General features: G+C 40.1%; 2 protein-coding genes across 5 annotated transcripts in view; one reads left to right on the top strand and one right to left on the bottom strand.

Annotated features, from left to right (window-relative positions):
* Positions 1-2,509: 2,509 nt before the first annotated feature.
* Positions 2,510-8,386, top strand: EMC4 (ER membrane protein complex subunit 4). Of its 2 annotated transcripts, XM_077771675.1 has the most exons (5): positions 2,510-2,689; positions 3,033-3,147; positions 6,427-6,580; positions 6,882-7,042; positions 7,994-8,112. In XM_077771675.1, exons 1-5 carry the CDS (start codon positions 2,604-2,606, stop codon positions 8,027-8,029), a joined length of 552 nt encoding a protein of 183 aa, XP_077627801.1. In that variant the 5' UTR covers positions 2,510-2,603; the 3' UTR covers positions 8,030-8,112. The 2 variants fall into 2 exon arrangements, with proteins under 2 accessions (XP_077627801.1, XP_077627803.1); XM_077771677.1 differs by lacking the exon at positions 6,882-7,042 and having other exon boundaries at positions 7,994-8,386.
* The window catches only part of SLC12A6 (solute carrier family 12 member 6), a 91,720-nt gene continuing 78,317 nt past the window's right edge, over positions 8,236-21,638 (bottom strand). For all 3 annotated transcript variants that reach the window (XM_077771669.1, XM_077771670.1, XM_077771671.1), the window contains 11 exons: positions 20,906-21,004; positions 19,123-19,242; positions 18,240-18,344; positions 17,664-17,832; positions 15,940-16,135; positions 14,763-14,932; positions 13,724-13,855; positions 13,042-13,149; positions 12,675-12,859; positions 12,153-12,286; positions 8,236-11,317 (listed from right to left, as the gene is read on the bottom strand). In XM_077771669.1, coding sequence (XP_077627795.1) covers positions 11,226-11,317; positions 12,153-12,286; positions 12,675-12,859; positions 13,042-13,149; positions 13,724-13,855; positions 14,763-14,932; positions 15,940-16,135; positions 17,664-17,832; positions 18,240-18,344; positions 19,123-19,242; positions 20,906-21,004 — 1,510 coding nt within the window. In that variant the 3' untranslated portion in view covers positions 8,236-11,225. The remainder of the gene's footprint in view (positions 11,318-12,152; positions 12,287-12,674; positions 12,860-13,041; positions 13,150-13,723; positions 13,856-14,762; positions 14,933-15,939; positions 16,136-17,663; positions 17,833-18,239; positions 18,345-19,122; positions 19,243-20,905; positions 21,005-21,638) is intronic.

The following is a 21,638-nucleotide window of genomic DNA, read 5'->3' as shown; positions in this document are numbered from 1 at the left end:
CTGAAGCCAAAGCAACCTCGATTTGGGTTACAGTTTAAACATTTTTATAGCAAGTGGGAGAGTACTTTAAAAGGGACAGGGGGCGCCTGGGTGGCTCAGTCAGTTAAGCGTCCGACTTCGGCTCAGGTCATGATCTCACGGTTTGTGGGTTCGAGTCCTGCATCGGGCTCTGTGCTCAGAGCCTGGAGGCTGCTTCGCATTGTCTCCCTCTCTCTCTGACCCTCCCCTGCTCACGCTGCCTCTCTCTCAGAAATAAAACTTAAAAAAAAAATAAAATAAAAATAAAAGGGACAAAATAGGGGCACCTGGGTGGCTCAGTCGGTTAAGCGTCAGATCTCATGGTTGGCTCAGGTCATGATCTCCTGGTTCTAGCCCCACATCGGGCTCTGTGCTGACAGCTGAGAACCTGAAGCCTGTTTCAGATTCTGTGTCTCCTTCTCTCTCTGACCCTCCCATGCTCACACTATCTCTCTCTCTCTCTCAGAAATAAATAAAACATTAAAAAAATAAAAAATAAAAGGGACAGAATATGATTTGAATGACGATGTTTCCAAAAGTGCTCCTTTACAATTATTAAAGCAGCTTTAACTAAAAAAAAAAAATCCATGAAAACCATTAATTGGATATAATATGTAACATTCTAAAATGTATTCCCTTCTAGTTTTTACATTTTTTCACCTAAATGTAATTATACTATATTCAGTTCTGTACTATATTTACTTTCAATTAATTTACTCACATTCACTAAACATTTATTCAATACATCATGTTCTAGGCAGTGGAATCAAATATAATTAACACATACCTCCTACCTTCAAGGAATTTAGGGCAGGGTCCAGCCAGAGAGGGGCTAGATGTGTGCCCAGGCAATGTCAACAAACACAAAAGCAATGTGTAAGTGCTACTGCGTAGATTATAGTGGGGACAAAGAAGACTGCCCAATAGGGCCAAGACCCTTGTGAAGTCTGAGATGAATTTCAAAGGTTCATCAGATATAAGAGATAATGGCAGAAAAGTAGAAAAAAGGAAAGCAACCCACACGCTGAGTCTTCCTAAGATCAGATAAACATTTTAGAGAATTGGAAGGGGAAAAGCCTTTCTAATTACCACCTTATGCAAACAGTCCACTATGAACACGTGGCACCTTTAAAATCAGAAAACAAGGTGGGGATGAAAATCTTCAGCGTCTCCAAATCACCATCATCCTCAAGGGTCCCAACTCCTTAAACTGGCCCTTTTCAACCTTAGCTCCTGACCACACTCTCACCTCACTCCTCTTCCCTCATCCCCACCCTGACCATATCAAATAAGTGGGAGTCAAAGAAAAAAAAAAAGTTAAGTTTAAAAATACAGTACCATTTTCAAACTGCCAATTTAAAAAAATTATAAAGCTGGAGGAATGCAAATGGGCGCGATTTTGCTAGCGGGCATTTAAAATGAAAATTCCTAAACAATAGTTACAAACAGAGGGAGGGAGGCAATACATAAGAGATTCCTAAATACAGAGAACAAACAGGATTGATGGGGGTGGAGAGGGGAAAGTGGGTAATGGGCATTGAGGAGGGCACTTGTTGGGAATGAGCACTGGGTGTCGTATGTAAGCCAATTTGACAATAAATTTTATTTTTAAAAATTCCTCCCCCCCAAAAAGAAAATTCTTTAAAAATGTGCATAGTCTTTGCTCCAGCAACTGCGCTCCTAGGAATTTAAGGGAATAAAACACATACAAGGATGTTCACAGCAACACTGATTATAAAAGGGGTAAGAAACAGGAAACAAATTAAATCCAATATCAGGTTATATTATCGTTATGCTATAACTGAGCACAAAATCCAATCACTATTGTGTTTTTTTTTAATTTAAAAAAAATCATGCATACATAGCAGGCACTCCATTTAACCTCAGAAGCCTTGAAAGTAGGTAGATTATCCAATTTCTACATAAGAAGAGGCTGAAGCACAAAAGATTTAACTTGTCCCAAGTCACATAATTAAGAAACCAGGATTCAAAAGGAGGCCATCTGAATCTCAAGCCCACGAACCTTCCCATGTCGACACTGCCTCCTGGCTTTTGGACAGAATGAGCATAGAACTATTTACCGCGCAGGGGTAACGTGACTTAATAAACACAAAGTTCCTGGGGCACGGCGCACATTCAATACTCGGAAGCTACTAACTAACTTGCTCAAGGTCACACGACCCGTGGTGAATTCAGGTTTTAATAGAGATTTGAATCTTGTCTTCCCGGGAGCACGGAGGAGCTCAAGGTTTTCTTGGCTTCAATTCCTAACAGAGTCAGTATGACTTTCCTCTGTCTGCAAAGCGCACCTCAGAGGTCAGGGGACACACAACAGACCTCTTCGGAGAGAAGGAAGGGCTCGGATGTCGTTTTAAGGAGCTAAGTACAGTCTAATCTTCACGGTACCCACCTTCTTCAACGCCAAAGACTCTTCTAGCCTCCGTCCGTCAACTTCCGGGTGGAAGTGACGTTTACGCTACGCGCCGGAAGCGGGCTTGAAGAGTAAGACCGAGAAGTAGCGGGCGTCAGAGGGTCAGGGCCCGGGCCGGCTTTTCAGGTTCGAAGCTTTGGTGGCGGGCGTTGCCATGACGGCCCAGGGGAGCCTGGTGGCTAACCGAGGCCGGCGCTTCAAGTGGGCCATTGAGCTGAGCGGGCCTGGAGGAGGCAGCAGGTGAGGAGCTGGGGCCAAGCTCCGGAACAGAGACTTCACCCTAGTACTGCCGCAGAGGAATAGGACCTGATCTTTCAGGCACAACTCTCTGAAAAGGACAGGTGGAATAAAGGCGACTCCTGGGGGAGCTAGCGGCTTCTTTGCCGTGGAGGTTTCGAATGTTCAAAGGATGCTTATTTCATTCCTCCCAATAATAGACAAAGGTCTGACGAACCCACGATGGGGCTTGGTCTAATCTGGGCAGGTGTATCTGAGGATCTAATTCCTATGGTTAGTAGAACAGGAGGTGTGTGATATGAAGTGTGGAAGGCTGCAGCCTTAGTTTCTTGGTTTGGTTCTTTAGGAGCCGAAGCGACCGGGGCGGTGGCCAGGGAGACTCGCTGTACCCTGTGGGCTACTTGGACAAGCAAGTGCCTGATACCAGCGTGCAAGAGACAGACCGGATTCTGGTGGAGAAGGTACAGAGGTATAGATGTCACTGTAGTCCTAGGGCCAGTCCTGACCTGCGCGTGCACCCTCCTTTCCCAGGCAGCATATGACTATCTTACTGTATTGTCCCCAGTATTGGTAGATAAACTGAGATTAATTTACAGTAGTAAAGGTGCAGATAGTTGGAAAAATAGATGTTTGAACGAAGGTCGAAAACTATCTGCTGGTGCCAGTGCCTAACAGCTGAAGTCATCCTTTTATTCTAGTTCTCTTACAGCTACACAACCAGTGTGTCAGGCTATCCTTTTGGCTTTATCCTCAAAACAGTAGAAAAAAGTTTGCTACTTATTATCTTACTTATCATTGGAGTCTGAGTGACTTCATCTTCTGTCACTTTCCCCTTGTTCTTCATTCCACTCTAGTCAGAATGGCCTCCTTGCTGCTCCTTGAATATACCAGGCAGGCTTCCATCTCAGACTTTCCTACATGTTCTTTACCTCTTCCTGGAATATTCTTCCTCCAGATACCGTTGTGACTTGCTCTCCCGTCTCCTTCAGGTCTCTCAAATATTACCTTCTTAGTGAAGCCTACTCATGGCACTTCCTCTCCTGTTTTCCTACTTATCCTTCCCTACTTCCTATATCTTCCCCATATTATTCATATATATGATATAATTACTTTATCACCTGTCTTTTTTACTCTGGTAAGCTCCAGGAGAGCAGATTTTTGTTTCCCGATAGCTAGAAAGCAGCGTGGCACTTTTTTTCATCTTAGCCTTAATATTGTTCACTACCAAATGATCTTCATTTCATGAAATGCAGTGATTTTTATAACATGAAAATGACAGCTGGTATCAGTGCTTTTCTTGATATCATTTCTCATCTTGGTACATCAGATTGTAATATTACTAATAATAACATGCAAGTATTATTAAAATGGCCTGATTTTGAAGGTAGATGATGATTATACTTTTGTAACAGTTCTGTTGTATGGATGGTTTGATCTTTAAACTCCCAGATAAGTGATCTTTTATGTAAGTGACACATCAGGAACTGCTTACAGATACAGCCATTTATTCTTTTAATATGAATAAGCTCAATTGCATAGTGATATATTCTTCTTATATTACTATATTTCCTTCGTTGTTTTTTTTTAGGATTTTTGCATTTAGGTTCAGGAGTAATATTGATCTATAAACTTTTCTCATAATGTCCGTGTCAGGTTTTGGTATTTTTATGGGGCCCCATTTAATGAGTCGCAGAATGCTCATTTTTTATTTTCTGAAAGAGTTTGTATCAGATTGGCTTTATTTTTTCCTAAAATATTTAGAATTTGCCAAGGGAAACCATCTGGGCTTAATTACAGACTCAGTTTCTTAAACAATTTGAGGACTATTTAAATTTTCAATTTATTATGCCACTAGGTACTTCTTCTAGGAATTTATCCATTTCCCAAAATTTGTAATATGATCACTTTATACGCTGCAAGAACTATAGAGATGTTCCTTTTTTACTCACAATGTAGAATATCTTTTTTCCTTCATCAGGCTTGACAGTATTGATTTTATTAATCTTCAAAAAACCACCTTCAGCTTTGTTGATTTAAAGAAAATGTCATTAATTTCCTTTCTCATTTTAATTTCCTTCTCATTTCCATGGGCTTAATTTATTCCTTTTTCTAATTTCCTGAAATAGATGCTGAGCATGATGTGGATGGAGCTAGGGAGTATTATCCCAAGAGAAATAAATCAGAGAAAGACAAATACCGTATGATGTCCCTCATATATGAAATTTAAGAAACAAGTGAGCAAAGTTGGGAGTGGAGAGAGGGAGCAAACCAAGAAACAGACTCAGAGGGTAGGTGGGTAGGGGTATGGATTAAATAGGTGATAGGGATATGGGTGCACTTGTGAGGAGTACCTGGGGTTTTATGGAAGTGTTGAATCACTATAATGTATACCTGAAACTGATACTACAATATAAGCTTGAATTTAAGTAAAAACTTATTTTGAACTTGCAAAAAAAAAAAAAAAAAAAAAAAAAAAAAAAAAAAAAAAAAAAAAAAAAAAAAAAAAAAAAAAAGAAATAGATGCTTAGTTTTCTAATATGTATTTGTTATAAATTTCTCAATGCTCTCTGTCCCACAAGTGTTAATATGTGGCATTTTTGTTAACAATATTTGTTTTCTATTGTAATTTCTTCGATTTGTTGATTATTTAGAATACATGTTAATTCCAACATGTAGGGAGTTTTGTTTTCTTTTTGTTACAGATTTTTAGCTTAATTGCATCATAAGCAAAGAATATGCTTTGTATGATTTGGGTTCTTGTGAGTTGACACTTTCTTCATGGTTCTGCCAAGTGGTCAGCCTTTGTAAATGTCCCAAGTGTGTTTGAAAAGAATGTGAATTCTACAGATGTTGGGTGCAACAGTTCTGTATGTGTCAGTTGGGTTAAGTTTAACAGTGTCATTCAAGTCTTCTATGTATTTTTTTTAATGTTTATTTTTGAGAGAGAGCATATGAGTGGGGGGAGGGGCCGAGAGAGAGGGAGACAGAAGATCTGAAGTAGGCTCTGCACTGACAGTAGAGAGTCCAGTGCGAGGCTTGAACCCATGAACTGTGAGATCATGACTCAAGCCAAAGTTGGACGCTTATCTGACTGAGCCACCCAGGCGCCCCCTAGGACTTCAGTATCTTGATTTGTCAGTTTGTTTTTTTAGTTACTGGTTGTGGTGTGCTTATCTCCCACCTATTTACCTATTTCTTCAGTTGTAGATGGGACAATGATAGATGCAAAAGTACAAGAACGAAAGTAGGGAAGTCTTTCTTTATAGTTAGATCATGGGGGAAGGTAACATCTGGAAAACCAATAGGGAAAAAAATTAGAAATGTTGAGGATGCCTTATCTTTAGTGGAAGAGGAAGCTTCTTGTGGCAACTTGGAGAAGGGTAGAAGAAGTGGTGGAACTGAGGAGTCAGCTCAGAAGCACAGAATTGGGGGCGCACCTGAGTGGCTCAGTCAGTTAAGTGTCCGACTTCAGCTCGCGTCATGATCTCAGGGTTAGTGAGTTTGAGCTCTGCATTGGGCTCTGTGCTGACAGCCCAGAGCCTGGAGCCTGCTTTGAATTCTGTGCCCCTTTCTCTCTCTGCCCCTCCCTTGCTTGTGCTGTTTCTCTCAAAAATAAATAAAACATTAAAAAAAAAAAAAGCACAGAAGTGGGAATTGTGTTCATTTCACTTTAACATCAGTGATCTGTTAAATGTGGGACTGAGGATAGCGATCATCAGTTAAAACTGTGTTTGTTTTAGCGCTGCTGGGACATCGCCTTGGGTCCCCTGAAACAGATTCCCATGAACCTCTTCATCATGTACATGGCAGGCAATACTATCTCCATCTTCCCTACTATGATGGTGTGTATGATGGCTTGGCGGCCCATTCAAGCACTTATGGCCATTTCAGCCAGTAAGTATTTTGATATAAGAACCCTCCCTTAAGTTTTAAGAATTAAAGACATATTCTTAGGTGAAACTCATGAAAAATCTTTAGTACTGCTCTTGACTAGTTGCCAGTGGTGGGGGGTGTGGCACAGGGAGGGGATGATAATGGTGGCAGCATGGAGGGGAGAAGGGAACTTATTATGGTATTTTATTCACCTTTAATGGTCCTATTTTCTATCTTACTTTGGGTCTGTCTATATTATTTTAATAAATGGCCTGATTCATATTGGGGGGAAAAAACTTGTTTTGGTTTGTTATCCCAACAGCTTTCAAGATGCTAGAAAGTTCAAGTCAGAAGTTTCTGCAGGGTTTGGTATATCTCATTGGAAATCTCATGGGTTTGGCATTGGCTGTTTATAAGTGCCAGTCAATGGGACTGTTGCCTACACATGCATCAGATTGGTTAGCCTTCATTGAGCCCCCGGAGGTAAGCCAAAAACTGGGGCAGTTGTAATGTAAACAGCTGACCCATTTGATGGTGGAGGATTTGAGTTGGTACTAGAGCTTATGTTTTAAGAAATAAGATTCTTTAGGAGTTTGGAAATTGTTATTTTTTAAGGATAAAGCGAAGAGCCTGTGATTATTATTTGATTTTTTTATAGGTATTCAAATTAGTGTTTTTATTTCCTGTGGGCATCTTTTCACTTTTTTTTTTTTTTTTAGTTTATTGTCAAGTTGGTTTCCATATAACACCCAGTGCTCATCCTCACAAGTGCCCTCCTCCATGCCCATCACCCCCTTTCCCTCTCCCCCACCCCTATCAGCCCTCAGTTTGTTCTCAGCATTCAAGAGTCTCTCATGGTTTGCCTCTCTCCCTCTTCCCCACTATTTCCCCCCTTCTTCTCCCCTGTCCTCTGTTAAGTTCCTCCTAATCCTCCTATATGTGCAAACATTTGGTATCTGTCGTTCTCTGCCTGACTTATTTTGCTCAGCATAACACCCACTAGTTCCGTCCATGTTGCTACACATGGCCAGATTTCGTTCTTTCTCATTGCCATGTAGTATTCCATCGTATAGATAAACCACATCTTTTTTTTTTTAATGTTTTTTATATTTTATTTCTAGGAGAGAGAGAGAGACAGCATGAGCAGGGGAGGGTCAGAGAGAGAGGGAGTCACAGACTCTGAAACAGGCTCCAGGGTCTGAGCTGGCAGTCAGCACAGAGCCCGACGCGGGGCCCGAACCCACGAACCGTGAGATCATGGCCTAAGTGAAAGTCGGACGCTTACCCGACTAAGCCACCCAGGTGCCCCACACCACATCTTCTTGATCCATTCATCAGTTGATGGACACTTAGAAGAGCCTGTGATTAAATAAAGTATCTGTACTTGATTCTAGGAGTTAGTTCAACACCCATTCACCTTTTTTTTTGTTTCAGAGGATGGAGTTCAGTGGTGGAGGACTGCTTCTGTGAACCTGAGAAAGAAGTACCTGGTGCCTGTATTTTGGGATCCTATTTACCACCTTTTTTTATGCCCAGGGGCTCCTTCTCGGCATACTAGCTCTTAACCTGACCATTCAGGCCGACAAGAACCCAAAGCTCTCTTTTCTTCATGGTGAGACCCAGAAAGACAAGTATATGTCACTACAAACACAAAGAAACCATACCACAACCCTTGATTGAAAATAATGTAGAAAACTTTATTTATGTTTCCAGTACAGAGCAAAACAACAAATAAAACTGTAACTCTATGTAAACACAAGAATGGCTGCTGCTAAATCAAGAACCATGGCAGCAGCTCCTTTCAATAAATTAAACGGTAAAGAACAATGCTTAAAAAAAAGTTGCACAAGTTTCCTTTAAATCTATTTTCCTTAATATTTCACTTCTATTTAACACAAGCTGGGACATAAAAATTCTGTTGGAGACACTTGTGGAAGATGTGAGAAACTAATGCTGGATTCAGATTATACATGATGAAAAGAAAAATAAACCAGACAAAAAGGGCATGTAAATATGCTTACAGTGTAATCACTACTTTAATATCCACAATAATGGATTTCTAACACATGTAGGGGGAGTGAGGATTGGCGGGATAGTCGGGGCCACAGCAGTACGAGGCAAAGGAAGATATGCAGTAATAATCTTTCCCATGCCAAGAGGAACCTGGCACCGGTTGAGCAGATGCCGCAATTCAAACCTCAGCTCTTAAGACAGCTTTAGAAGGCAGAGGGCCAACATCTGGAGGGTGGATACTGGTCATAACCTGCCCTGGTAAATCATAGTTGAGACTTAAAAGCTGGATTTACTCAAAAGACAGGAAGAGGTCTTTCCTTTCTCTTCCTTCTTGAAACATAAAAGCCCCTTCCCCTAAGGTGCATTCTCTCTTATCAAGTTTTCAGTATTGCTTTATTTGCAGTGATTAGAAGAGACAAGACACTTTGCAGACAAACAACATAAGCAGCACACGGACATGAAATGCTCTAGACAAGAGATGAGTTTAAATCTGGCCTAATAACCATTTTCCCACATAATGGTGATTGAATATTTTAAGGGCTGAAGTAGTGGCTGTATTAGTAGCCACTAACTCTGTTATCCCTTTAAAAGATTCTTACAGAGCTCCAACCACAAAAAGCTCTTCTAAAACCTTGTTTTCTGCCCATATTTTTTCTATATGGAAAAAAAATACATCAACTACTTTAGCCAGAGGATGGGTATAAATGTAGAGGAATTCCTGGGTAGGCTGACCTTTAAAGCATGGGGGCTTCAGTATCTTGGGTCCTAAGGAACCTATTCCACTACTGTGGACTCGACTAAACAATGGAGTATTATAGTGGGAATTGTAAACAATCCTTCTACCTTCTGCAGGAAGGAGCAGGAAAAAGACTTGAAGATTGTGTCTGCTTTCCTACCCTAACTGGGCCTTGAGATTGAAAAAAGAGCAAAGGGAACAAAATGACGCAATTTCTGAAGCCATACACCTGAAGGGTTTTCTCTTCTGCCCCATAATAGTCAAATGAATAGTTTGCTGACACCTAGGTTTGCTTCCTCCAAATCCTATTGGGTAATCAAAAGAGAGTGGCACTATTTATCATTAATAAAGTGATTCTAAAGCAGTCATGAATACAGGCAAGACAGTTTCTCTAAATACTTATCCTATAAAACAAAAATTTCACATATTTGCAATACCCACTCAAGGTACTTGTTTCCTTAGGCTTGAAAGCCAGGTGTTTTATGACCAGTAAATGAGCAAATAAAAAGCTAGGCTTGCACGAGTATTTCCTTGACACATTTAGAGCTTTCTGAAAACAACTGTTACAGCAGAGGACTGTTGGCTTAGATAATCTTAGTTCAGAGCCAAGTTTCTGCAGTCACAAGAATAAAATTGAGAAGAGAAAACTGCTCATACAGTGGGCATTTAGGTGAGTGCCTCAAGTCTCTGCTATGGCTTTGGAAGTGAGTCCACAGGATTCTTAGTGAAAGAGAAGTTTCTTGAATCAGGCCAATGCCAATCGTATGCCACTTTAGTGAAGCAGGTAGGGAGGAGCAGCAGCTCAATCTTTGGCACTATGGAAGGAGTATGGCTCTGGAGCTTCAAATTCCATTGCTAGATTCCCCCTTTAAGACAGTCCAGCGCTTTTAGGGAAGGATTTTAGCCAGTCTTCCTAGTGTTTGTTCCTGATTTTTGACCTATGCATGCCTACCAACCCAGAGGGCATAAACCAAAGGAGAGGAGAAACTACTGGACACTGCATCATCATCTAGCTTTCTTAGATAACAACTTTAATGTTTGCCCTTGTCACACAGGTAGCCACAGACTGGGTTTCAGTAGACCTTAATAGCTACCATTTGGAGTTACCTTCGTTTGGCCAATTGAAAAGAGCCTGAAAAGAAAATTTCCCACTCCCAAAAACAATTTCCAGGATAACAATGCCTGTATTACAATCAACCACAGAATGGATTTTGAGAACCAGCTGACATATGTATACCAATACAGTATGTGTACTTAAACCTAGTATTTGGGGGGAATCTTGTTTTGGAGAAAGAAGTAGAGGCTGTAGTCATGTGTCAGTTTTTGTGCATTAGTACCCTAATATAAAATTAGAGTCCAGGAGAACAGTGGATACATTAAGGAAAATTAACTAAAAAAAAGGTTTTCATCTTGGTTTGCTACAGGTTATCTCCACAAGGATGTCAGGTCCCCATACACTTGGCTGTGATTTCTTTAGTATGAAGATGAAGCTGTGTCCTCTGGCTGTTACCCCCATGGTGTCAGCACTGAACCATGACTTCTGAGACTCCCCTTTAATTTTGGACATGTACTTGCTTCTGGTCTTCAGTTGAATTTCTAGCATCCCTTTTGAATTGGTTTAGCCTGTTAATTCTAACTTGCCTTCAACTGGTACAGACATGGTTTTTAGGACTTGACCAGTGTTCCGATGCTGCGGAACTATTTGCTTCCTCTATAAGGATGGCAGATCATATGATAGCAAAGAGCAGATTTGTACTTTTTTTGCACAAGTACTTGAGGCTCAGCTTGTCAAGAGTTCAGTGTAATGTGTCAGAACCCAGGCCTACTTGAGAGAGTAGTAGTAAAGAGCTGGCACTTCCATGAAGGATGGAAGCCTTTTAGGAAAGGTGAGGCCAAGCAGAGTCATTCAGGAGTAGATTATGAATAAATGGTGATCACTTCACTGCCACCACCTCGGACAAGGAGGACTCGCTCTAGTCCCTCGGTGAGCACTTCTAGGAATTCCATGTCTTCAAAATTTGTCAAGGAGACAAACAGGTGGGGAAAAGCACACGTTTATAACCTGACATGATAATCTGGGTTTACCTGACTACAAAGCTGCAAAAGCAACATGCTTGTTTCACTTACATACTCAGAATTGGAGAGGTCTGAACTCAAGTCGATTTAACCCTGTGAAATAACCCAGGGATCCAGTCCCTAATACAAGACTTCTATTTGTTAGATTTTTTTCCTAAATGTTATTTAAAAATGGGGGAAAACCACATATAACGTGTTCGTACCACATAGCAAAATAAGTCAAAAAAGAAGAAAAAGCCACCAAAGGGCAGCTTAGAGGATTGCTAGAGAGAACCCAAGTCATTTCTAAGTGAAGCTGCTCAAGTCAGATTTTTCTGCCCATTCCTTTTTTCTTTATCTTTTTTGCTCAGTGGTACTGTTGCAGATGGGCCAGTCTACACCATTGCAGTTCTGAAAGGGGCCCATAAAAACAATCTTGGGATGAGGGTCTGAGGAAAACCCTTATCTCTTTTTTTCCCCTCAGAGGAGGTTCCACTCCAACTGCTTCTCCCCTAACTCCATCCACAAGAGGTTTGCAAAGCGGGGAGAGCCTGAAAAGGAGAAAGGATTCTGTTTCTATACTGTCAGAAAAGGTTCTATACCATGAATATTAGAAATCATGTTGCAAATTTACCACCTATAAAGTCTCTTTAGGGTTCAGAGAGAAAATATACACCCAACTCCCCAAAAGGAGAGAGATTAATCTCACTACTTTGTAAAAATCCTTGCCTAAAACTTTTAATAGGCTAAGATTTTCCTTACTGATAACACCACTCTTGGAAAGGATACAGTTTTCATCACCCTCAGGGTTACGAGGTGGCCCTGGCATATTCAACAAAACCAGCTTTGCTTCATGGGACTTGTTAACTATAACCTCATTCAGCTTCACTGCTGTATGCATCCTCCTCACATTGGACTGGTCCCTGGGCAGGTAGAAGGAGAAATAGAGGCAGTTAAGGCAAAGAGAAAGCTAGACATATAGTCAACTTTAAAAACCTGGAGATACAGAGCTCTTTTGCATTGACTACGAATAATGTAATGAACAAATGATTTCCTTATATTAATATCCTGGGTTTTCTCAGTCTACGTTTGCTTGTATAATGGCAGCAACACAGCACAGTGAGGAGGAAGGGTGGTTAGCTTGTGTACAATGTTAATTGGTAGCTGGTGTGCACAGGCAAATAACAGAGATGGCTGTATTTGGGGTGAAAGGAAGAACAGACTTTGTCCCATGTATCCAGGCAAAGTCACATGTGTGCTACAGACTAGGATACCGTGTTACGTGAAAAGCTTGTGACTTGGAAAACTTACGGACGCATGTTAAGCAGGTCCTGGAATCCTTCCATCGACTTGGCCTTTTGTCCCCGGGATGCCATGTATTTGTCTTTTGTCCAAGTCATGTGCACCTTCTCCTGATAGGTTTCTGTCTCTTCATCCTCATCAGAGCCAATGCTGGTCAATCGCAGCATTGAGTTCCGGTCTTTCACCAACTGTGCCTGAGGAGGGTGCAACACAGTTATGACTACTATACCAAATCTCTCTCATGCTTCAGCTTCAATTATTTTCAAACAATAGTGGGAAGGAAAGAATCTGTCATTCTAGGAGAACAATAGAGAATCATCCCTTTCAGTGACAGACTTCACAGGGCCAGGATTCAATGGATACAGGAAGGTCTCACCTCTCTGTCCCGCTCGGTTTTGGAGAGTCGCATGTGCCGGAGCATCTGTGACCTCTGCTCCATCATCAGGGTGCGCTCATAAGTATAAGCTGATATGTCGCTGTCATGCTGCCACAGATAACACACAGTGTGGGCAATAAGCACAAAAAAGAAAGAAGCATCAACCATACATTTGCTTTTCCACTCACTAAACCAGAGAAAGGATCACGGTGTCAGCCTAAGTTTCACCCCTGTTTTGTTCAGGCACTGAGCTATATAATTTTATGGACTATAGATCAAATTTAGAAGCCCTAAGAGTCTTCCATAATCTAACCATTACATGTTTCCTTGAAACAAAGCACAAACTCTTTCTTTTTTTTTAATACTGCCAGGTTATTAAAGCTATGTGTGATTCTACCATGTGTATATGAATTAAAACTTAATGAAACTATACTAAGCAGACAAGAATACGGCCAAAATATAAAGGCTGTGTCACAACCAAGAAAGCAAAAATTAAAAACTACACCAAATACATATCACATTCGTAGTCTTCTTATCTAGGTCACTATATTACGGGTTTGTTGGAACTAAGGGATTAATTTACATTTGCAGCTGAGCAATTTCCCAAACCAGAAAAAGTTCTAGGAAGACAGGGTAGGAAACGGGGAAGCGTGGTCTGTTTGATCTCAAACTGCTTTCTCACCATCTCCACCACCTCCACTTCTGCCTCAATGCGTAGGTGATAGAGGAAGGTGGCCAGGTCCTTCTTCATCTGAATACTATTGTCTTCTAACTGGGCTACTGTGAAGATCCGTATGCTGCATTTTCGCCACACCTGAGAAATTACCATACAGAAATGGAAAGTGAGATGCAAGAAGGCAAAAAAAAGAGTTATTTCCTAAAACACAAGGCATTTTTTGTTTTAGACAACCTTGTTGTACTATCAGGGTATTTGTTTTCTAGTTTCTTACTTGCCAAATTAAAGTACTGGGGCAAAAGCTTGAGTAAGAAACACATTTAAAACATTTTAAAGAAGTTCTTAATTTCCTGACAAGAAAAAAACTGGCAAAAGATGATATATAATATCTTAAGAGGGTGCTGTACTCAGAAAGAATATTGATGGTACCACAAAGACTGTAATATTTACTGTTTTTATTTTCATTTTAATTAGTCTTACCAAAGGATGAGCATATATATAATGTTTATTTTTTTTATTTTTGAGAGAGGAAAAAAAAAAGTGCAAGCGGAGGAGGGGCAGAGAGAGGGGGACAGAGGATCCGAAGTGGACTCTGCATTGACAGCAGAAAGCCCCATGGGGGGCCCGAGCTCACCAACAGTGAGATCATGTCCTGAGCCACAGTCAGATGCTTAACCACCTGAGCCACCCAGGCTCCCCAACTATATATATGAGATACACACACATACACCTATATGTAGGTTTCCAGTATTTGAGAGATTTTGGTATATATTTTTTTAATGGATATGTTCACTTTTTAATGTTTTTCCAGGGACTCATATGGAACTTTATTAATTTGCTGAATTTCACGTGGAGATAGGTAGGTATCAACTAGAAAACTATCTCTTGTAAGGTTGAAACTGAGATAATGGGAAAGCTAAGAATAATCCCCAACTCTTCTGATCCTAAGCCCTGACAGTATAGAATCATAGAGGAAGGATCTGCCTAGTAAACCAGGACAGATATTAAGGGAGACACACTTTTTTTCAAAAGGTGTCTGAAATACCTTGTGCTGTTTAAGTAGGAATGGTAAGAGCATGAGCATCCCCCCATCATGCACAATCCACCACACATCAATGTTGCCCTCAGAAAACTGCTCCACATTGCTGGGAAAGAAGGAGATGTTTTTAGCCACCAGCAGGGCCAGATGGGCAGCAGTTGTCACTCGAACCGTGCCTAGGGAGGAAACAATCAGGATCAACAGAGAAGAACCCTTAGGCTTGCCTTGCTTCCCACCATGTCAGAATGTTTATTTATTTATTGTGAAAGAGAGAACGAGAGAAAGAGCTCAGGGGAGAGGCAGAGAGGGAGAGAGAGAATCCTAAACAGGCTCTGAGCTACCAATGCAGAGCCTGACATGGGGCTTGATCTAATGAACTATGAGATCAGGACCTGAGCCAAAATCAAGAGTCAGGTGCTTAATTGACTTAGCCACCCAAGTGCCCCATGGATAATGTCTTTTTTACACGTTTTTGTTTTTTTTTTTAAGTTTATTTATTTTGTGAGAGAAAGAGCATGAGTGGGGGGAGGGCAGAGAGACACAGGGAGAGAGAATCCCAAGAGACTCCGCACTGTCAGCACAGAGCCTGACATGGGGCTTGATCCCAGGAACCGTAAGATCATGACCTGAGCCACAACTTTAAGAGTTGGACACTTACTGACTAAGCCACTCAGATGCCTCTACTTTTTTTATACTTCTTTAAGCAAGGTGTTCTGTTTACATAGTAGGTTATACCTCATCGAGTAACAACAATCATTAAACAGAATCTGAATAACAGAATTAGATTCAGAACCATGATTTATGTTACTAGATATATTCTGATCATTACATTTCGGGGGGGGCAGGTATGTGAATTTCAGAGATTTTGATTAAAGATGATCCTTCCAATTCCTGTGAGAATGTCAATGATAAGAGATCATAAGTGAAAATACGGCAATTTCAGTAATAACTCCCAACATAATACATGACAGAGATGAATAATTTATGAACATAATGTAAAGCTGGAGGGGGTGAGTAGAGTACGGTTATTACTGTTAGCAGTCATTTAGGTGTCCTTATAGGACTAAACTTGAGCAATGGCACAATCTCTGCTTTAGGCAGCTGTGGGGTAGGGTTAAGGTAATAGGGATTTAGCTCTATCCCCTATTTGAGCCTTCAGGATAAAATGAAAAGTATTCTATACCAATAAAAGTCTTCCAGGCTCGTGCATCTTCACTCTGGCGCCAGCCATTAGGCCATCCCATCACCACGGTGTTGTGCTTCATGCCCCCAAGGCCACATGACTGGATGAGGTGGGAAATGCCCTCTCTCAGCTTGGCCGCCACCACCAGCTGGCAGAACCCCTTCACCTTCTCTGCCTCCATTAGGTGCTTTATGGTCTGGAAAAGAGAACCTCAACACTAAGTGCTTCACGCTGAACCTTTTAATTTATTACTCTTCTCCTTAATATTTTCCCCTCCTCTTTAACAAACGCTGCATAAGACCGAATCTCCTACAGAAAAGTCCAAAAAGTTAAAACTAATCCAATGGAATTTCATTATCCTTTGCCTTTTTTCACTCTTTAAGTGCTTACTACATATACTGCTGGTTGACTACGGGGAGTTCCTCTGCCTTTTTTTCTTTTCTGCTTTCCTTCTTTGTAACATACAAGACAAGTCAAGAATAGGGGTCTGCACAAACTGAATATACAATATTCTTTCTTAACTGACTAGGGTGAGTGTAAACGTCACCTACTTCCTTTCTCAATTGCTGTGATACCCTGACTCGTATTACTAGAAATTCAATCAGATGATTCAGTTTCACTTAAGAATTTTTTTTTTCAGGTATCTTTTCTTTCTGGTTTCTCCTATATCCATATCTGTTTTGATATTTTAACAGTGATTATTGAAGACATTTGTCTTTGCTTTACTATTATTTATTCAGGCCAATTTGGAGATAATATTTCATTTACCTTTACTCTGCTCTCCTGGTGGAACAATGAAGGGAATAATGGTGTAGAAAGAAGAAATGATTTTCCCAAAGGCACAGGTTAAGTCAGTGGTGTAGCTACGGTAATATAAGCAAGGTCTCTTGACTTCCAATCCTGTGCTTTTTATTTATATTTATCATCCTGGACTGAAGGCTTCTTCAGTATTTCTAGTTTTTAGGGTTTCAAAGTATCCCAAAATGAAATCCAGTAAAATTTTTGAAATGTAACTGAACATCTGTCTGAACAACACCATTGGTTCTATCATTTATAATAAGCATTAGAGTGAAAACTGCTTTCTTCCTTAAGGAGAGCTTATACTTGGCAAGTTAATCAGAAGTAAAGTGAAGGAATCTTGCTCACGATACCATGTAGACTGCTAAGGAGGGAAAAATGTGTTCACTGCTGTTTGTTATCATCATACTGAGCAGAACCATCTCCACAGTTCAAGGGACAGGCTTCTGTAAAGTCTGAAGCCTGAGTCAATCAATGTTTGGAAATAGTGCTTAGCCTTGATAATCTTAAAAGTTTAGTAGTGCTTTTTACTTTTATTTATATATTTATTTTTAAATGTTTGTTTATTTTGAAGAGGGGAGGGGCAGAGACAGGGAGAGAATCCCAAGCAGGTTCCACGCTGTAAGCACAGAGCCTGACGATCTTATGAACCGTGAGATCACGACCGGAACCAAAATCAAGAGTTGGATGCTTAACTGAATGAATCACCAGGTGCCCTGGTAGTGCTTTCTATGTGGAAAGAATAAATCACAGTTTTCTGGTTCATCTTATTATTTGGGAGAATATGATTGTTCAAAAGTAAGCACTAGGAAGAAACCTCCTGGATCATGCAAAAAAGGAATAAATTTAGAAATAAAACATCTTATAACTTAACATCACAAAACCATAAGCTAATTTCTACTAAGTCAATAAGCCTTGACTCTTACCTGCTCAGCAGCTAAAGCTTCCCCGTAGTTCTCCAGGAAGTTCCCCACTATAACAGAACCCACAATAGTGAGGCCCTTTCCTGCTTTAAGCTGTGAAGCAAAGGTGAGGAGGCGAGGATGCTTGACGTGTAAATCTTCATCAAGTTTCAGTAATACAAGCAACTGAGGCCTGAAAAGAGGTTGGGGGGAGAGGGGAAAGGAGAAAAGACTTTGGGTTTGGGGAACAGAATGATGATTCTACCCTTTAATTAAGAAGATCTGTATGAAACATGTAATTAGGCAGAAGGAAGAGATTACAGGAAATGACATGATGAGGGTGTAGTTATTTTGAATCCTTCCAGTATCATTGCAGATTGATTAATCCGCAAGAAACAATAAAAATGGTAGAACTCTAGATCAGATACCACAAGAAGAAAAGGGAATAAAGGATGAAGGATTTGGAATCGCTCAAAATAGGTACATTAAACCAATTCTTTGAGCCGCCCCAATTCCTTATCCTGTCATCCTGAAGCACACAGTTGGGTGTGTTAACCATGCATTAAACACCACACCACTAGGCTCTGTTGATTTCTTTACCTCCAGTTTTTAGTGTGTGGAGGTCCTTCTTCCAGCCGAAGCAATGCAAATCGGGCTGCACTGAGGGACAGCCCACGGATTCCATCGCCCCATTCTTTCTCTGCTCTAGGAGAAAAAAAAAAAAAACACAGAGATTTAAACTCCAGGAACTACAATTTCAAAACATAAAGTTTTCTCTTTATCTACAAGTAACATACATACACAAGGTAGAAAATTAAAACTCATATTAACTATTTATATCATGTTCTTTCTTAACATAATGAAACCACTATAAGCAGATCCGCACTGCCCTTCATTGATGGACTGCACTGCACAATAAACAGTTCAAAACAAAGGGTCACTCACTTGTCCTCCTATGTAACTGTTCAAAGGCAATAATGTAAAATTGCAATTTGGAGAATAAAATGACTACAGTCCCAAAGTTTAATTTATTTTGAAAATAAGAGGGAGAAAGCAAAACTCAGTGTAATCTTCTGAACCAGAGTGTTATTTACTCCTAAGCTTTGGAAGTTGTTACTGAAGTCTTTGTTGTTACCAGTTATTCAGGATTAATTTCTTTTTCATTTCAAAGACAATACCTTGACTGAGAAAATAAGCAAAAATATTTATATTTGTGTTATACTTTAATACTTATCATTATTATTTCGACATGTCCTTTTAGTTACTTTTTTCACTGATCTGTTCATACTTTCTCAATAGGGTCCCCTTGTTGTATCTGTAAGCTTGTGTCTTGTAAGACGGCTAAGAGAATCGAGGATAAAAATTCAGTTACAGATGAATGAGGTTACCTGGATCCTTAATGCAATTCCATTGGGCTGGCTCTACCCAAACTAGTCAGTGTGGATACTTTTATCAGTAATCAAGATCAAATCCATAAACTTACCCTTGGTACTCAATGTACTTGTAGATCATACCAGCTATTACCATAGCTACAATAGCGTAATACCAGGAAGAAATGAACATCAGAGCCAGACAGATACTCATTCCCATGAAAGAGAGGGCCCTAGAAAATTAAAAACAAAAACACAAACGAAAAAAAGTGTTTTTTTAAGCAACTAAAAAAGAAGCCTGAGGTGCTTCTCAAACTGGTAAGGGATTATTATTATTTTTTATTCTAATATATTGCAGACTAAACTTTTGTAAAAGGCAATAAAAAGGAATTGTTAGAAAAATTACTATATGCCTGGATGCTGTGACAATGTCAGATTGCTATAAAAGTTTCTAAATGATTTTCTCAATTTTTACAGTTGTCTTATCATGGCCTGCACTGAGGCCCAAACCATCCTTTGTGCTGATGTGTCCCATTGCTGGAAAAACATATAAATAACCAGGATTCAACAAAAGTTATCTGTATTTGTGAGGATAATTAATACCTACTTGGCGAAACAGGGATGGGGCATATAGTCAGAATTATTAACATGATGACCTTAAAAAAAAAAAAAACTATTTCACGTAAACATGGCTAAAAACCTTATGAACATTTATTAGAATACGTGTAGAACCCACTGAAGGAAAACTGCCATTAGTTTTCTTTACATAAGAGAAACATGGCAGAGAATGATGAAATGCTTGTTTTGAGCAAATAAATTAGGTAGACAATCACGCTTATTGAAGTTCTTCTGTGTAGAGAATTAACTTCTTAGCTTTATGATGAATTTCAAAGAATGAGCAGGAGCGCTCTTAATGTGGAAAAATCAGGATCCAATAAGAACAGGATAAAGAGAAGAAAAGAAAACAAAAGCAAAATAGTAACACAAAAAAGTTCACAGTCAACTTTTGGCTTTTGATTAAGGTGAAAGCTAGAAATTGGATTAGAGGTGATAAAATCAGTGAGGATCTAATTTTCTGCCAGATAAAGGTCACATTACTGCCCGTCACCGGTAAGTGAAGCCAGGAGAGGGTCAAGGAAAGTCAGCAACGAGGAACGTAGCAACAGGTCCATAGAGGACCTACTGAAGAACCTTTAGCCATGAAAAGAGATGAGAGAGAGATGGATGGAAGCTAAAAGCGCGAGGCCTCCTTCAGGACCAAGGAGACAGCAGCAGCGGCTGTAGCAATGTTGAACTGGGAGTATCACCATGTAGCAGGCACTGGGCTGAGCACTTCAGGTCATCTCAAAGCAATCCTATGAGATGCGTAATACTATCAATCCCATTCTACAAATGAATAAAACTAAATTTTATGTGGTTAAATGCTTTGGTAAAAGTTACAAAGCTATGAAACAGTCGAGTTGATATTAAGCTAAGGTCATCTGACTCCATAGCTCATGCTCCTACCTGCTAAATGAAACTGTCCTAAGGGAAAGAGTTCGAGAATGAAAATGGATGACAATATGAGAATAAAGATAGAAAGGGATGAAGTCCAGTGCTCAGCTAAGAGGGAAGAAAACAGATATGCAACGGGTAGGTTGGTTCAACCTGAAAAATGAAGCAGGCTGGAAATATTTATTTCAGAGTTCTGATCTTTATCCTCAAGTGAGTGTTATAAAGTGTCCTATGAAGAAAACATGGTAGGATGATGGAAATTCAGGTAAGCACTGGAAGTCGAAACAGTATGGAATGGCTGGCCGAGAAAAATTATATTGACAACCCAGACTCTCCTAGTTTCCTAGTTCAATGATGGTTCTCTCCAAATTTGGGAAAGAAGAAGAAAAAGAGCAGACTTACCAGTGGTAGTAGCGGAACCGGGGTCTCCAGTTGGGTGTTCGAAGTAATGTTTGCAAGGCACATGCCAAGTTCACAAAGAGGTAACACATGAGGAAAAACCTGGCAGATTAAAAAAAAGTAAGAGGCATGAAAATTACTGTAAAATGATTCTTCAAGGGTTTTGTTTTTTTTTTTAAGTTTATTTATTTATTTCTGATATGGAGAGAGGGAGACAAAGAATCCCAATCGGGCTCCATGCTTTCAGTGTGAAACCTATGAACCTAAGAAATCAGGACCTAGGAGAAAACCAAGAGTCAGACACTCAACTGACCGAGCCACCTGGGCGTTATTTTAAATGGAAACCTTTGTTGTATTTAAGCCTCTGTTCTAGCCCACCAGGCCCTGATTAAGACTAGGATGTACAGAAGCTTAAACTACTCCCCACAAACTTGCTCATTTTCCTGTATTCTCTCTCAGTGAAAGACACAACCACTCTCTACCCAGTAGTTCTTGGGAAAATCCCAGTGTCCTCTTTGTTACGCATCTTTGTTGCAAATGGACTTATCAAGTCCTGTGGATTCTACCTATTTACATATTTCTAAACTTTCCCCCTCCTGTCCATTTCTACTACTATCATCTTCGTTCCAGCTCATTTCTTCCTTGCTGGATTAGTTAAATAAGCTTCCAGTTAGCATTCTCAGCTCAATTTTAGCCTCCTTCACACTCATCTTTTATACCAAACTGATCATTCTAA

Source organism: Crocuta crocuta, unplaced genomic scaffold (genome assembly GCF_008692635.1).
Source record: "Crocuta crocuta isolate KB4526 unplaced genomic scaffold, BGI_CrCroc_1.0 scaffold156, whole genome shotgun sequence".
Taxonomy (NCBI): Eukaryota; Metazoa; Chordata; class Mammalia; order Carnivora; family Hyaenidae; genus Crocuta; species Crocuta crocuta.
The sequence above is the reverse complement of the archived record's forward strand: the minus strand, read 5'-3'. Positions and strand labels throughout refer to the sequence as shown.